The sequence below is a fragment of the Populus nigra genome, chromosome 15 (genome assembly GCF_951802175.1).
Source record: "Populus nigra chromosome 15, ddPopNigr1.1, whole genome shotgun sequence".
Taxonomy (NCBI): Eukaryota; Viridiplantae; Streptophyta; class Magnoliopsida; order Malpighiales; family Salicaceae; genus Populus; species Populus nigra.
The window spans coordinates 12,818,289-12,834,855 of NC_084866.1; the positions used below are offsets into that span (position 1 = coordinate 12,818,289).

The 16,567-nt window shown below is 41.8% G+C and overlaps 1 protein-coding gene across 1 annotated transcript; it reads right to left on the minus strand.

Moving 5' to 3' along the window:
- Nucleotides 1-7,114: 7,114 nt before the first annotated feature.
- Nucleotides 7,115-10,206, minus strand: LOC133674731 (uncharacterized). Its single transcript, XM_062095937.1, has 3 exons — nucleotides 9,091-10,206; nucleotides 7,717-8,991; nucleotides 7,115-7,621 (listed from the first exon to the last, which is right to left on the minus strand). The coding sequence occupies exons 1-3, from the start codon at nucleotides 10,204-10,206 to the stop codon at nucleotides 7,115-7,117; spliced, it is 2,898 nt and encodes a 965-aa protein (XP_061951921.1).
- Nucleotides 10,207-16,567: the final 6,361 nt, after the last annotated feature.

The window sequence follows — 16,567 nt, forward strand, 5'->3', positions numbered from 1 at the left end:
GTCGGATTTGGAGGAAGAAACGAGGCCGAAAACAAGGCTTGAAGTCAGCCACTCGGGCAGCTCAGTGGAGAAGAAGATGAACAGTACCAGGCGACGCGTCGCCTGGTCCTGCCCCCTTTTTTTTTTTTAACGCATGAAACGGCGTTGTTTTTCTCAAAACGCGCCGTTTCATTTAAATGAAAACTGGCGCCAAAGCGCCAGATTTCACATCAATCCTTCCTCTTGCGCGCGTCTTACGTTTTGGTCCTTGGTCTCAGATTGCTTCAATTAAGTCCCTAATTGGCTGTTAAACTTTCAATGTCTTCAATTTGGCCCCCCAGATTTTGTCAATTTGGCCCCTGCAGTTTGGCGCCTCTTGCAGTATGGTCCTTGGCTTTGGATTTTGTCAATTTAACCCCTAATTGGCCCCAAAACTTCAATTTTCTTGCAATTTGACCCCTGATTCCAATCAATTAACTTGGTAAAAATTAAATTTGGTCTCTTAAAATTCCAATCTTCTTCATTAATCCCAAATTAGGCTCCCAAACTTAATTTTTCACCAATTAAGCCCCAAATAAAATTAATTTGACCCATTTAAAGTATAATTAAGTCCTTGCACTTAATTAATTCCTTCGTCTGGACCTAAATTAATTCTTAAACATAATTAAAATTTAATTTGGCCCATGATTAAATCAAATTGGCCCATTAAAAATTTAATTATGTCATTAGACTTAATATTTTTTTTTTGACCTTTAAATTTGCACTTTTCTATTTTTGGGCACAATGGGGCGCCAATAGGTCTTGAATCTCCTTCAAAAATTGCGACTTGGTTTCCTAGCCTATTTTGGCAGTCTTTCTTGATCAGCTTTCTCCACATTGTCAGCCTTTATTTTATTTTGATTTTTTGATTTTTTTATTATTTTGTGGAAAAAACGAATTTTGGGGAATCACCCAAAATTGGGTGATGACAGTTGCCCCCCTCTTTACAATGCTTATGGTAAAAAGTCTCGTAAGAGACTTTAGATAATAAGCGTTGTAAAGAAAAAAGGATGAGATATGGTTGACTCATCTTGTTGAGGAATGATGAATCCTCTTTGAGGGTTAGAGAGCGCACTCGAAAGGAGGTAAGGTTAGAAAAACACACTACCTAAAATGTTAGGACTCGAAGGAGCTCTTAAAAAGAGGCAGGGTTGGACAACGCACTACCTAAGATGGTTGATGGCTCTAAGGCGCACTTAAAGGGAGGTAGAGTTGGAAAACACGCTACCTAAGGTGCTTGTTGGCTCTAAGGCACATTAAAAAGGAGGTACGGTTGGAAGACACGCTACCTAAGGTGTGATGGCTCGAAGGCACATAAAAAAGAAGGTACGGTTGGAAGACACGCTACCTAAGGTGCGATGGCTCGAAGGCACATAAAAAAGGAGGTACGGTTGGAAGACACGCTACCTAAGGTGTGATGGCTTGAAGGCACATTAAAAAGGAGGTACGGTTGGAAGACACGCTACCTAAGGTGTGATGGCTCGAAAGCACACTAAAAGGAGGTAAGGTTGGAAAACACACTACCTAAGGTGGTTGGTGGCTTGAAGGCACACTAAAAGGAGGTATGGTTAGAAAACACACTACCTAAGATGGTTAAAGGCTCTAAGGCGCACTCAAAAGGAAGAAGGTAGGGCCAGAAAGCATACTATCTGAATGATGGGGGCTCAATGCTCGCTCAAAAAGGAGGTGATGGTAAGACACCGATATGTCGAGGATGCATCGTGATTAATATGCATGTATACTTACCTGAGAAATATAGGTCCCCTCTTCTTCATGGTGCCTTTCTTCTCTCAAGAGTTGGAGTGTCTGATAGTAAGCTTTGATGTCTCTTTTCGCTCTTGCTTACTCGAGTCACATCTTGTGATCTTGACCCTCGGGCAGGATATGACATCAACATACACCTTCCCTCAAACCTTTATATGAAGAGATCTCCAGCTTAACCCAACATTTCCTTTTTCCTTAGAAGGGGAATCATAGAGCCAACACTATGTGTTTTGGTGAATTGCTCTCCAGCTTGATCATGCCCCCAAGTATTCAAATCAGGTTTGAGGATGAGGCTAGGTGAAGAAAAGTTTGGTTTTTGACAAGGAGTTGTTTTCTTGCAGAGTTTTTTGGAATTTCAAAGCTATTCCAGACAAAGAAATCATTTTGACATCGATTCAAAGCAGAACTCATTCTGACAAAATTCAAGTGATTCCTATGGAGAGGTTTTCAGAAATGATGGAAACTTTTTTGTTTTTATTTTGAAAAATACGAAGTGACATCGGGTTGGTCACAAAAGGTTGAAATTTCAATTTAAGGGTTATTGAGAATCGTTTTTCAAGCATTCATTTTATTTGCATGAATAATGTTTCAGTTCGCATGAGAAAACATTGCCTACCGATCCAGATTGCTCGCCTTTGATCAGAAAGGGCTTGATTACACACGTAATGTAGGCTTGGGCTATTGGCTATGAAGAAAAGGATACTCGTAGGCTCAAAAGGTGTTTAAGGGACTTTAAGACTAAGGATCACTATTGCCTATATCCCAAACTCTTTTGTTCATACATTTCTGGACCTTGGAATTGATTTGTAAAATGGTCCACGATGCCCTCCAGTGTTGGGCTTGGGCTCTTTCTCTTTGTTTTTTTCTTCATTTGATTTTGAGCATCATTGCATTGGCCCTTTCTTTTGCTCCAAATTTTTGGATCATTTGGATTTTTATTTTTTTTTCATGCCCCCCAGCTTTGTATGGGCACCTTCGATTGATTGAGAATTTGCTTTTATGCCCCCCAGTATTGTTTGGGCACTTTCAATCATTGAGGATTTTTTTTTGCACTTTCCCCCCAGTGTAGGGCGTGATCCTAGTCAAGGTTATTTCCAAAAAACACTACCAGGCTCAAAAGGGGACTGCAAATGATATATTTCAGCATTGTGAGAGGATTATCAAAGATGGCCTTTCTTCATCTCAAATGCATGCATTTAGGATCGGTAAGCTTTGCTTTCTCACATGCGAACATGCAAAATGATTTCTCATTATTCATGCAGTCAGAACTCAGCTTTGAAGTTATTTCATGGTGTTTGGGTTGTCTTTCAGGTGAGTGTTAGGATATCACTTGAAATTTCAGAACTTGTTTGTTAGAACAAACATCTCTTTGATTTTAGTCTTGTACTAAGACTTTGAATTCCCAAAAAATCTCTATCAAAACATGGGATCATGCATAATTTTTTAGGGGGGAACACACTAAAGAAATCTTGGCCAAACTTCAATTTCATTGATTGATATAGGTAAGTACATCAGGCATAGTACTTCTTTACAACATCTGAGTTTACAGGCCTTGGTAGATCCCTTCCATCCATATTAGTCAGAATTAAAGCCCCCTCCAGAAAAAGCCTTTTTCACCACATATGGCCCTTCGTAGTTTGGTGCCCACTTGCTTTGATCTTCTCCTGATGCTAGTGGGATCTTTCTTAACACCAAATCCCCTTCCTTGAACACCCTTGGTTTGACCTTCTTGTTGTAAGCTTTGGCCATCCTGCTTTGATATAACTGGTGATGGCAAATAGCTGCTAGTCTTCTCTCAGTGATCAAGTTTAGTTGCTCAAATCTTGACCTTGCCCATTCTGATTCGTCCAGTTCTGCATCCTTCAGAATCCGCAGTGATGGGATTTCTACTTCCAAGGGCACAACCGCTTCCATTCCATATACTAAAGAGTATGGGGTGGCATTTGTAGAAGTTCTAACAGTGGTACGATACGCATGAAGTGCATAGGGGAGCATCTCATGCCAATCCTTGTAGGTGACCACCATTTTCTGGATAATCTTCTTGAGATTCTTGTTAGCTGCTTCGACTGCCCCATTCATCTTTGGTCTATAAGGGGAAGAGTTGAGATGCTTAATCTTCCATTTGGTGCACAATTCGTCAATCAACTTCCCATTGAAATTCTGGGCGTTGTCAGTTACCAACATTGCTGGCAGACCATAACGACAGACCAAATCCTTTTCAATAAATCTCTTGACTACTTTCTGTGTTACATGGGCATAAGAGCTGGCTTCTACCCATTTGGTGAAGTAGTCGATGGCCACCAAAATGAATCTATGCCCATTGCTTGCTTTGGGGTGGATTGGCCCTATAACATCTAAACCCCACATATCAAAAGGCCAAGGCGAGATCATATTGAACAGAGGTGCCGGAGGTGCATTTATTTTGTCGCCATATATTTGACACTTATGGCATTTCCTCACATAGTCTACACAATCTCTCTCCATGGTCAACCAGAAGTATCCAGCCCTTTGAATTTGTTTCGCCATTGTATGCCCATTAGCATGTGTAGCACAAATCCCCTCATGGACTTCTTTTAATGTTTGTTCAATCTCATTTTCATTCAAACACCTGAGCAGAGTCCCATCAAATGACCTTTTATATAAGATTTCCCCATCCAAGTAAAAACCCATAGTCATTCTTCTCAAAGTCTTTTCATTTGTTTTGGAAATCCCTTTAGGATATTCCCGATGCTGGAGAAACTCTTTGATATCATTGTACCATGGTTTCCCATCTAGAGATTCTTCAATGAAGCAACAATGGGCTTGAAAGCTTCTGGCCTCGATATTTATTGGTTGTATCTTGCTTTTAGCATCAACTTGTGTCATCGAAGCTAAGGTTGCTAAGGCATCAGCAAACTGATTCTTATCTCTGCTCACATGGGTGAATTTGATTTCTTCAAATTCATCGGCTAACTTCAAGAGATAACTTTGATACAACTTCAACTTCTCATCCTTGGTTTGCCACTCACCTTTGACCTGACAGATGATTAGTAAGGAATCCCCAAAGACCTCGAGCTTATTGGCTTTAAGTTCTAGAGCAACCTCCAGGCCAATGATGCAGGCTTCGTACTCGGCAGTGTTATTGGTACATTCAAACAGTAACCTTGTTGAAACGGGATACTGCTTATTTTCTAGGGAAATCACTATAGCTCCAGCTCCATTCCCCGATACATTTACTGCCCCATCAAAGTAGAGGGTCCACTGATCGTTTTCCCCACTTTCATTCTCAACTACTATCACATCTTCATCTGGGAGGTCAAAGTTTAGTGGCTCATAGTCCTCCATGGCATGATCTGCAAGATGATCGGCAATTATGCTTCCTTTTACCGCTTTTCTTGTCATAAAGACAATGTCATATTCCGCCAACAACACTTGCCACCTTGCTATTCTACTTGACAGGTAAGGCTTTTCACAAATATACTTGAGCGGGTCTAACTTTGAAATCAACCAGGTTGTGTAGTATAGCATATACTGCCGGAGTCTTTTGGCACTCCAAACCAAGGCACAACACAACCTCTCAATTGTTGTATATCTCGACTCACAGTCATTGAATTTTTTACTCAAGTAGTAGATAGCTTGCTCTTTCCTTCCTGACTCATCATGTTGCCCCAACACGCAGCCCATAGCTGTTTCTGTTACTGTCAAGTACAGGATCAAAGGCCTCCCCGGTGTTGGCGGTACTAGTAATGGTGGGTTCTGCAAGTACCTCTTTATTTTATCGAAGGCTTCTTGACAATCGTCATCCCATACTCCAGGATTTTTCTTTCTGAGCAAACGAAAGATTGGTTCACAAGTCACCGTCAACTGGGATATAAATCGAGCTATGTAATTCAGGCGCCCGAGGAAACTTCGTACTTCCTTTTCTGTTCTAGGAACAGGCATCTCCTGGATAGCTTTAGCTTTATCAGGATCAACTTCTATTCCTCGACCACTCACAATGAAGCCCAATAATTTTCCTGTCTTCACCCCGAATGAGCATTTTGCAGGGTTCAACTTTAGCTGGAATTTTCGAAGCCTTTCAAATAGTCTTCTTAACACTTGCACATGATCTTCCTCTTTCTTTGATTTTGCAAGTATGTCATCCACATAAACTTCCACTTCTTGGTGCATCAAATCATGGAATAGGGTAACCATTGCTCTTTGATATGTGGCTCCAGCATTCTTCAATCCGAATGGCATTACCTTATAGCAAAACGTTCCCCACGGTGTGACAAAAGTGGTCTTCTCTTTATCTTCTTCAGCCATTCTAATTTGATTATAACCAGAGAATCCATCCATAAAAGAATATGTAGCATTTCTTGCAGCGTTATCAACGAGAATGTCTATATGGGGCATAGGAAAATCATCTTTTGGGCTCGCCTTGTTCAAATCTCTATAGTCCACACACACCCGAATCTTCCCATCCTTTTTCGGGACTACGACCACATTAGCTACCCATTGTGGATATTGGACTACATCTAGAAACCCTGCATCCCACTGTTTTCGTATTTCAGACTTTACCTTGAGTAACATGTCCGGGCGCATTCGTCTGGTTTTCTGCTTAATTGGCTTGCTCCCTTCGATTAAAGGAATCTTGTGTACAACTATGTCAGTATCTAGACCAGGCATGTCGGTATAAGTCCAGGCAAAAACATCTACATACTCGTGTAATAGAGAGACTAATCTATTTCTTTCTTCAGTTGTGACAAGAGTGCCAATCTTTAATTCCTTACTATCTTGTTCATCTCCGACATTAATGACTTCTAGTTTCTCATTGGCCGGTTCCCAGGCTTTTTCTGAATTTTCTACCAGCTTAGTAAACTCTTTTAGATCTTCCTCTTCCCATTCTTCATCATCCATCGCAATCATATTATCAAAGTTTGGCCAATTATTCTTAGTGCAATGATTTTGTGGATTGATGGAACTTTCAGAATTCCTGAAAGTGTAAGGCGTGCTCGTGTAAGAGTGATTCATGAAAAGATAGAAAAAATGCAAGCACGCGATTGGACACAAGAAAATGCATGATCTCATTAAAACAAAAGTGCTTGGTTAACATAGAAAATTCTTGCGGTATCATGAGCTAAAAATACCGACAAGATCAGCACCAGTCAAAACAAGGCAAACAAGTCCGAACATTATCAAACAAGAACAATTACTTTTTAAACACAATAGGAGCAGGCTCCATCTTCCAGTTCTGGTACACCTCCCCTTCAGCCAATCTTCGCACGAAAAATCTGGCAGGAGGTTCATCAATGGTGTGAATGGAGAGCTGTGGCAAAACCTCATCCTTTATCTCCAGATCCGCTTCCTCTATTCATTTTTCTTCTTGGCTCTCCAAGGTATTGATGTGAAGATCCACTATGCCAGATCTAATCATTTCTGCAGCCCTTGGGAAAGACACTCGGAGTGGTGGGATGACAAATTCTTCTTCTTCTGGCTCTCTTCCTTCAATTCTCACCATTCTTGCTTCTCTTTTAACTTGAGTGACCCGCTTGTAATCATCTTTCTTGGGCTTATATCCAAGCCCAAATCTTTGATTTGCATAGTTTGGCTTGATCAGGCTGGGCATTTTAGTCTCAAGATTACATTGAAAAGGAACCCCATTCTTTAAAAAGCATTTGGCAACCATCTTTGCCGTTTCTGGGATTTGAGGCTTTCTCAGCACTGTTCCTTCAGGAACCCATTCTGCATTCACAATTCCAAAAGCATGAATATTCCCATCTCTACAATCTTCTGCTTCAATAAAAGGTATGGCCACATTTCTTATCATGGAAACCGTCTCTTCGGCTTTGACAGTTATAAGCATTCCGTTCATGATATACTTCAAGCATTGGTGCAATGAAGAAGCCACTGCTCCAGCTGTATGAATCATGGCCTTCCTAATAATATACTATAAGATGGATGAATGTCCATTACTTGTAATGTTATCAAGAACATTTGTGGTCCCACATATAGCTCTACTTCTAGGGTCCCAATGATCGGCCTTGGCGAACCATCATATGCTCTCGCCATCAAGGTGCTAGGCTTCATGTGTGACTCATCGACAGGCATTTCTTTCAACATATGCATTGGTAGCACGTTCAATGCAGAACCATTATCAATGAGCACCTTTCCGATCAGAATATCCTTGCAACGCACCGTAATGTATAACGGCTTGTTGTGCCCAGTACCATCAGGACTCAATTCATCTTCAGTGAAGTATATATAATTCGAGGCTTGGATTCTTCCCACTAAATGTTCCATGGTTTCTTGATTGATGTCTTGAGGAACATATGCTTCATTCAGTACTTTTTGTAAAGCCTTTCTATGTGGCTCAGAGCTTAGAATCAGAGAAAATAACGATATTCTGGCTGGTGTTTTCTTGAGTTGTTCCACAACACTATATTCACTGTGTTTCATCAGCTTTAGGAATTCGTTGGTTTCCTCTTCCGTGACAGGTTTGTTTATTTCTTCAGTTACGTCAGCCCCTTCTTTTCCTTTAGCCTTTCTTTGTTTTTCCAACTCTTCTGGGGTGAAACATCTGCCACTACGGGTCAAACCCCTAATTTCTGCTTGAAAGATAGGCGGTTGCGGAGTGCTTTTGAAAGAGTACCCATAGTCGTGAGGTAAAGCACTATAGTTCCCTTTATATTCCACTACTGGTTTGGACAAGACCAATCTGGGTGGCTTTCCGGTAGTGAATTGTACTCGACACACCTCTTTCTTTGGTGCCTCCATCATGAACACCTCTTCATTCGTTGCTTTCTCAATTCGCAACATCCCTCGACTCATCATTTGCATTACTTTTTTATGAAAGCCCTCGCAATGGCTGATCACGTGGCCTTTTTCATTATGAAGTGCACAACATTTCTCGCTACCCTCTTCATACCTTGCATCTACCATCATTTGGTAGATCCTATCTATTGACACCTTTAAGATCTTTGAGTGCCCCTCTTCTAACATGTTTACAGACCCACTACCCGAAGCATGATTGGGTAGAGGGTTTGCATTGACACTAGGGGCATCTTCAAATGATATCCATCCTGCTTTGATCAGTTGCAGAAGTTTCCTCCTAAAGGCATTGCAAGTATGGATGTTGTGTCCAGCTATACCGGCATGGTATTCGCAAGTGAGATCCGGCTTATACCAGCTGGGGTAAGGTGGTTGGAGGGGTACCAAAGGCACAGGGACTACTTGCCCAATACTTAGCAGCTTTTGGTACATCTCATTTAGGGGTAACGGTAATGGAGGCAATTATTCTGAGGCTCTTCGGTAGTTTCTTTTGGGGAAACTTTCAGCTTGGTTTTTTACTTGGTGGCTTTGGGGTTCAAGTTTCCTGGCTGGACTTGGAAAGTTGAAGTTGGTGTTGGCCACTTGGGGTGAAGAGGATTGAGGGTTATATGTTTGGAAAGGGCCTTTCTTGCTTTTGTAACTACTTTCGACATGGTCGATCTCTCTCTTCTTCGCTCCGAAACCTTTTTTTTCCACAGGTGCAGAGATTCTTCCACTTTTTACTCCTTGTTCTATTCGTTCAGCCACGGCCACAGAATCCGTGAATTGTTGGGCCGAACTACCCATCACGTGTTCATAATATGGCGCTTTTAATGTGTTAGCAAATAGAGCAACCATTTCCTTTTCCAAGAGAAGGGGGTGGACTTGTGCTGCCAAATCTCTCCATCTTTGAGCATACTCTCTTATGCTTTCCTTATCTCCTTTCTCCAAGTTAGACAAACTGGTTCTGTCAGGAGCAATATCCATGTTGTATTTATATTGCTTGATGAAAGCATCCACGAGGTCCTTCCATGTATGGATCCTGGTATTATCTAACCTCATATACCAACTCAATGCCGCTCCACTCAAGCTGTCTTGGAAGAAATGCATTAGTAGTTTTTCATCGTGAACTACTTCTGCCATTTTGTTACAATAAGATTTGAGATGGGTAACAGGGCATTGAGTGCCGGTGTATTTGATAAATTCCGGAACTCGAAATTTCTTTGGTACCACCACATTAGGGACTAAACACATTTCCACAGCTCGCACAGGGTCATATAAGTCTATTCCCTCAATGGCCCTAATCCTGGCCTCTAGTGCTGCCATCTTATCTTGATCAAGATCCTCAGAGGGCTTAGTTTTGTGGGACTCATTAACGAATGCATCCATGACAATTGGTACTGGTGTTGGTACAGGTGGTACAGGTGTTGGCGACTGCATGAAAACTGGATTGTGTTGGGGCTCCTGTGCATGTCCTCCCATTACCTCTTCAGGTTGGTTTGTTGGGAGAGGAGCGGGCCTAGCTGAAGGACCTTCACCCGAGGTATTCCTTAGTACTTGTTCGAGTAAGCTAGTAAGGCGAGCCACACTATCCTTTAAAGAGTCCAACTCTTCTTGGAAATGAGCCTCACGGTAAGCACGTGCTTCATCTTCCATGTTCCTTGCTCGAAGTAGGGTGTGGTAAGTTCTTTGGGGACCTATATTTTTTGACCTGGCGTATGCATGTGTGTTATAATGAATGAATGTATAAACATGAATGCAAATGCATGCGTATGGATTAAAGAGCTAATCCATGACTTCCTTTGCCAAATACAGGTAACATCCGAAATCTGATACCCACAAAGAGGTTTTACCTAATTCCATTGATTGATTAAATTCCATACACCTTATGAAAGTTCCAAAAATAGACATAGTTCAAAGTGGTTCATACAAAGTGTCTTCATTCAAATGATACCCCTCTATTGGCCACAATCCTGATGAAAGAGGAAACTTCATTCAAATATTCCTCGTATCTATGTCGGTTGTTGGCAATCCTGACAGCCTTTACTCGTAGCTCATTTGCCTTTCTAGCCACCATGTCGATTAACCTGTCAGTTTGTTCAATCTTGTAATGGAACATGGTGTTATCTTGAAGTAATGTTCCATTACTGGTGGCTAATGTTTCATTGTTTGTCTCCAAGATTCGAACCATCTTTTCCAACTGTTGAATCTGATTTCTGGCCCTTTGCATTTCTTCCTTCTCTATATCCAGCTCGGCTACCTTAGTGTTTAGTTGTGCATCGAAACTGTTGATATGGCCTTGCCATTCTTCAAACTGTTCTTGCATTTCATTTGCTTCTTCCTCTCGGGACTCAAGCTCGGCTTTCATTGTAGACATCCGGTTTCTCATACCATTTATCTTGTCTAGGTATCCCTTCATCTCTGACTCAGCTACCCTTCTTGCCGCTCCCTCATCTTCAGCTTGCAACTGATATCGAGCCCTTAACCTTTTTTCTTCTTTGAGGGCGAGATCAGCTAATTTGCTCTTCTCTTTTTCAGCCTCCCATTTTGATTTATACTGGTCCCTTTCTTTCTTCAAGGAAGCTATTGTTTCTTTGCTGGCAGTCTTTTTACTCTCCGAGGCCTTTTTTAGACTTGCCAATTCTTGCTCCACTATTACATGCTTTTTTACCAACTCGTCATTCTTGGCCTTCCCTTCATTCAGTTGTTGATTTGCTTCATGCTGGTTCTTCTTTAACTTAACAATCTGCTCATCTCTTTCCTTCAACTGGCGATCCAGAGAGGCCTTCATCTTTTCCTCTTTCAAAAGTTGGTCTTCCAAGAATCTTTGATGTTTTTTACTATTACCGAGCTCAATCCTCAACTTATCCAGCTCTTCTCGAAGATCCTCCTCATTGTTGACCCTTTTTCTTTTTAGCTCCAACGTCACAGACGACTTGTCTTGGGCTTTTCTTTGCTCTTTTGCCTCTTGAAGTATCTTAGATGAACTGCCACCCCTCCATATCAAATATGCAGGGCTAACAGAGCACTCTTTTTGATGCTCCTCCTTAAAGACCAAAACAGGCTGCATCCAGTCATTTCTGATGGTGTCTAACATATCCAAAGAGCTAGCTTCTTTAAACAGACCAGTACATTCGACTATTGCCCAAGTTCTTGGCACGTGTTGTACTCCTCCAAACTGTCTAGCTACTAATGAGGGTGAGTAGCTGATATATCCAGTTAAGCCAATCAAAGGAACCCATGCCTTGTCGCCACAACTCATGAGGTAAGATGAAACACTTACCCAAGGAGCTTTCCATCTGAAATTAGTTTGAGGAAGTTCTCGGTATTTTTCTACCCATGCCTTTTCATCCAAATCATTCCATTCTTCAGCTAGCACCAACTCAAGAGGCCTCGTGTTAAACCACCAGAAATTATTGAAGACTTCTTTTGACGCTTCCAAGTGGCTTACTATCCACATGAATAAGAGAGGGATACAACATCGCATTGCCCCTTTCCCATGTAATCTGCAATGGTTCAAAGATAGGAAAGTTTCAGCTAAGATAGCTGAAGTAGGGTTATTCTTTACCTCTTCAAATTCAAGGAAGGCGTTAGCAGCTTCAATGCTGATAATTCCAGCAGCTTCTGAAGGAAACAGAACCAACCCAAAGATGGCAAAAGCAATTATCTGATATCTTTCTTCACTCAACTTCCCTTCTTCCTTATCTATCTTCATCTTATTTTCGATCATCTTCCACTTGAACCCTCCATTGGATATCCTGTACCGGTCAACTGGATCCAAATGTAGAAGTTTGGCAACTACGGTAACTGTATTCTCAATTCTTTGTCTGAAGTATACTTTGCGGGGATCATTGGGAAAACTTAGAATCTGAGCATACTCCTCAAGAGTAGGAGTCATATCAATATCCCCAAAGGTGAAACATCTGTAGTTTGGATCCCAGAAATGCATCAAGGCTTTGACCGCTGAAATCTGAATAGGCATTTTTATTAGATGAGCAATTCTTCCATACTTCTTCTCAAACAGGTTCTCATCAATATATCCCAGAAGAGGAGCCAACTTCTTTATGGTGTCTACGGAATAATGCACTTTGGTTATGTGTGGTAATTCCTCAACCTTGGTTCTTGGGCAATCCCCTTCAACTACTTGCATCATCTTAGATTTTTCCCCATATTCCGAAAAGGTAAGGGAAGTCATGGTCTTAGCTCAAAAAATCCTGTAAAGTTTTAGGAAAAAAAAAATCTAGGTTATTATATGAGGGATAAGTTTTCTAGCTGGTCTCAAAAAGGTCTATGAACTGCCCAGTGACCACCTTACGTGAAGGCAGTATAGGGGTTTACAAGGGAAGGTTCGGGCACTATGTGTCCGCTATCACCAAGTAAACACTCAGCTCATAGTTGGACGTTTCACGAATCTGAACCCCGACTGAAAGTCATGGGGCAGACCGCTACTCCCCTCCTATCCTAGAATTGGGTTTTCTTGCAAAAATTAAAAATGCATGAACATATTATTCTTGATGTATTTATATGTATGAGCAAGAAATAAAAGTGCTGAAACAGTAAATTTAAACAGACCAAAACAGATAATCAACAATCAAACAAACAAAGCTTAGTCCGACCAAACAAGGCGTCCCCAGTGGAGTCGCCATTCTGTCGCACGTCAAAATCCACGCGGCGTCCGCTGGCGATTTTTATTTTTGTTATTATTGTGTTTTGCTTGGTTCTTTGGAGTCGCCACCTAGTATTATGGTCACTAGGAACCTATGGTCTGCGAGAGTCTGAGTAAGGGACTAGTTGTGCAAGGGGAAGACGCATCACCCCCAGTGCACCCTACCTAAGGTAAGCTGCATTGTTGTTTGATTATTTTTTCTAGGTCGAGTTTCTATTCGTTGGTCTTTTCTAAGGTTCAAGGCAGATCTCCCTTCATGAGGGAGTCTCTACCTTATCGGGTTCAATCCTAATCATTCTAAAGTCTGAATTTTAAAATTGCTTTTATTTACACCTTGTATCTTTAATACCCGAGGGTGTACTTTATCGTGTAATTTTACACCCCACGAATATCAAAGTCTACATTTGGATCCTAAAAAAATAAATAAAAAAAAGATTGGAAAAAGGTTTTTGATATTTGGCCAAACCCTAATGGATGATCATAAACTAGTTATGATATCCATTTTTTGGCTTTTTAAAACATGAGAAAGATGCAATTTTTTTTGGTTTTGTTTTTTAAAACAAGCATGCTTGGAAAATTATTTAGGACTTGGCCGTATGCATAAAATATTTTTTAAAAAATATATATTTTTTTTTTTTTGAGAAAACCGGGTATTTTAATATCGGACTTGTATCTTAACATGTAAGTATACAAGCCAATATCAAGCAACCTTGGTAAAAACAAATTTAAGAAAAACACATTTTTTTTAAGTGATTTAAAATTTTTTTATTTTTTTTATTTTTTTTTAATATATAATAATTATTAATTAAAATTATTTATTAATTAAAATTAAAAAAAGGTGGGCTGGACCGGGCCAAGCCCTTGGTCCGGTCCAGGACCCTTGGGTTGGGCCGGTCTCGGCCCAACAGGTCCTATTCTTTTTTTTTTGGCCGGGCCAGACCCGGCCCGTCTGGCCCAGCCCGTTTAACGTGGCTAATTAATTAGCCACTGCATGCAGAAATGAATTCTGCATGCAGTGGCTATGCAGAATCGAGAGAGGGGAATAAGGAAGTTACCTGGCGTGGAGAGGAGAGAGTCGGCGACCTGGCTGGTGGTGCGCGGTGCGACTGGAGACGGCGAGGACGGTGGCGTGCACTGGTCCCGGCTGGAGTTACGGTGGAGAGAGGGAGAGCGGACACCGTTTTGATGGAGAGAGAGAGAGAGAGGGACTGTGACTGTGGCGCGTTCGCCGGGTGATGGATGGGATGTGGTGTCCCGTGGGAAGGACGGTGGCGAAATCAGTGGTGGCGGCTGGAGACCACGGTGGAGAGAGAAAAGAAAGAGGGAGGCTGTTTCTTCAGTAAACCGGGCAGAAAATATGGTTTTTTGTCAACTTTGAGCTCCGTTTTCTCTGTCCCTTGAGCGTGGAATTGGCTCCTATTTATAGGGCTGGAAAGAGGGTAATCTTGTCTTCAACGGGGAAAAAGTCTCAGCCCTTGATTCGACTCGAGGAATCCAAACCGTTGGTTCAAAGTGTGCACCTCGAACTGCCAAATTTTAGCAATCCAAGGCTGCAGACTGAACGAGGTGGCCACTTTGGGCCAATAAACGAAGCCATTTCAAAGTTTTTCGACCCGACCGGACCATTCTCGAGGATAAAGGGGTTTCAGGTGGATATTTTGGTGCACGCGTTGTCGGATTTGGAGGAAGAAACGAGGCCGAAAACAAGGCTTGAAGTCAGCCACTCGGGCAACTCAGTGGAGAAGAAGATGAACAGTACCAGGCGACGCGTCGCCTGGTCCTGCCCCCTTTTTTTTTTTAACGCATGAAACGGCGTCGTTTTTCTCAAAACGCACCGTTTCATTTAAATGAAAACTGGCGCCAAAGCGCCAGATTTCACATCAATCCTTCCTCTTGCGCGCGTCTTACGTTTTGGTCCTTGGTCTCAGATTGCTTCAATTAAGTCCCTAATTGGCTGTTAAACTTTCAATGTCTTCAATTTGGCCCCCCAGATTTTGTCAATTTGGCCCCTGCAGTTTGGCGCCTCTTGCAGTATGGTTCTTGGCTTTGGATTTTGTCAATTTAACCCCTAATTGGCCCCAAAACTTCAATTTTCTTGCAATTTGACCCCTGATTCCAATCAATTAACTTGGTAAAAATTAAATTTGGTCTCTTAAAATTCCAATCTTCTTCATTAAGCCCAAATTAGGCTCCCAAACTTAATTTTTCACCAATTAAGCCCCAAATAAAATTAATTTGACCCATTTAAAGTATAATTAAGTCCTTGCACTTAATTAATTCCTTCGTCTGGACCTAAATTAATTCTTAAACATAATTAAAATTTAATTTGGCCTATGATTAAATCAAATTGGCCCGTTAAAAATTTAATTATGTCATTAGACTTAATATTTTTTTTTTGACCTTTAAATTTGCACTTTTCTATTTTTGGGCATAATGGGGCGCCAATAGGTCTTGAATCTCCTTCAAAAATTGCGACTTGGTTTCGTGGCCTATTTTGGCAGTCTTTCTTGATCAGCTTTCTCCACATTGTCAGCCTTTATTTTATTTTATTTTATTTTTTGATTTTTTTATTATTTTTTGGAAAAAACGAATTTTGAGGAATCACCCAAAATTAGGTGATGACACCGGCGGTGCATCTCCTGGTCACCTGCAAAGCAAACCAACAACACAAACAATTCCGGCTCTCCTTTTCAGATCTGCCACGGCCTTTTTTGGGTCTGTTTTGTTGCAGATCAGCTGCTGCTGCTCATCCTCTTCTTCCTTGTCCCATGTACTGGCAGCAAGGAGTGCTGGAGGCTGGTGACCGGCGGTGAAGGAGATCGGCTGCTGCTGCTGGTGGCCGGTCTGTGGGCACTATTGAAAGCCGGTTGGAGAAGGAGGATCTGCAGTGGCTTTCCTCTCTTGTAAAGGCTGGGGTCGCGGGCTGGGAGAAGACTAAGAAGAAGGCAGCTGGGGCGGTGATGAGCAGGAAATGGGGGGAAAAGTTGAGCAGCTGGAGAGGGAATGACGAGGTGGCTGAGAAGGAGAGGCTTGTGTGCAGTCCAAAGAGCCAAGCTCTAGGTTGGCGAGAAGAAGAGAAAAAATCTGATCAATAGGGGGGTGGCGGCTTCGGTTGAGGGAGAAGACAGTGAGATTGAGAGGGGGGCTTCGGCGACTGCCTAGGGTGCTCTTTTGAGCAAAAATCACAAAGCAGGGGAACGGTTTTGGGGAAGAAAAAGCAGAGGAAATGGAGTGTTGTGGCCGCTGTCTTGGCTGCTGCTATTAGAGGCCGAACGAAAAAAAGGTAAGGGGACCTGGTTCGGTCGCTGATGGAGAAGAAGAAAAGGGAAATCGGGGCCCTTTTTTTGGTTT

Excerpts from the sequence above, each read along its gene's own strand:
- LOC133674731 (XM_062095937.1), bottom strand. The coding sequence starts at position 10,206 with ATGGAAGATGAAGCACGTGCTTACCGTGAGGCTCATTTCCAAGAAGAG. Across the intron at positions 8,992-9,090 it reads TTGAACCCCAAAGCCACCAA|CTGCTAAGTATTGGGCAAGT; the intron begins GTAAAAAACCAA and ends ATGTACCAAAAG. Across the intron at positions 7,622-7,716 it reads TGTTCTTGATAACATTACAA|TATATCATGAACGGAATGCT; the intron begins GTAATGGACATT and ends CAATGCTTGAAG.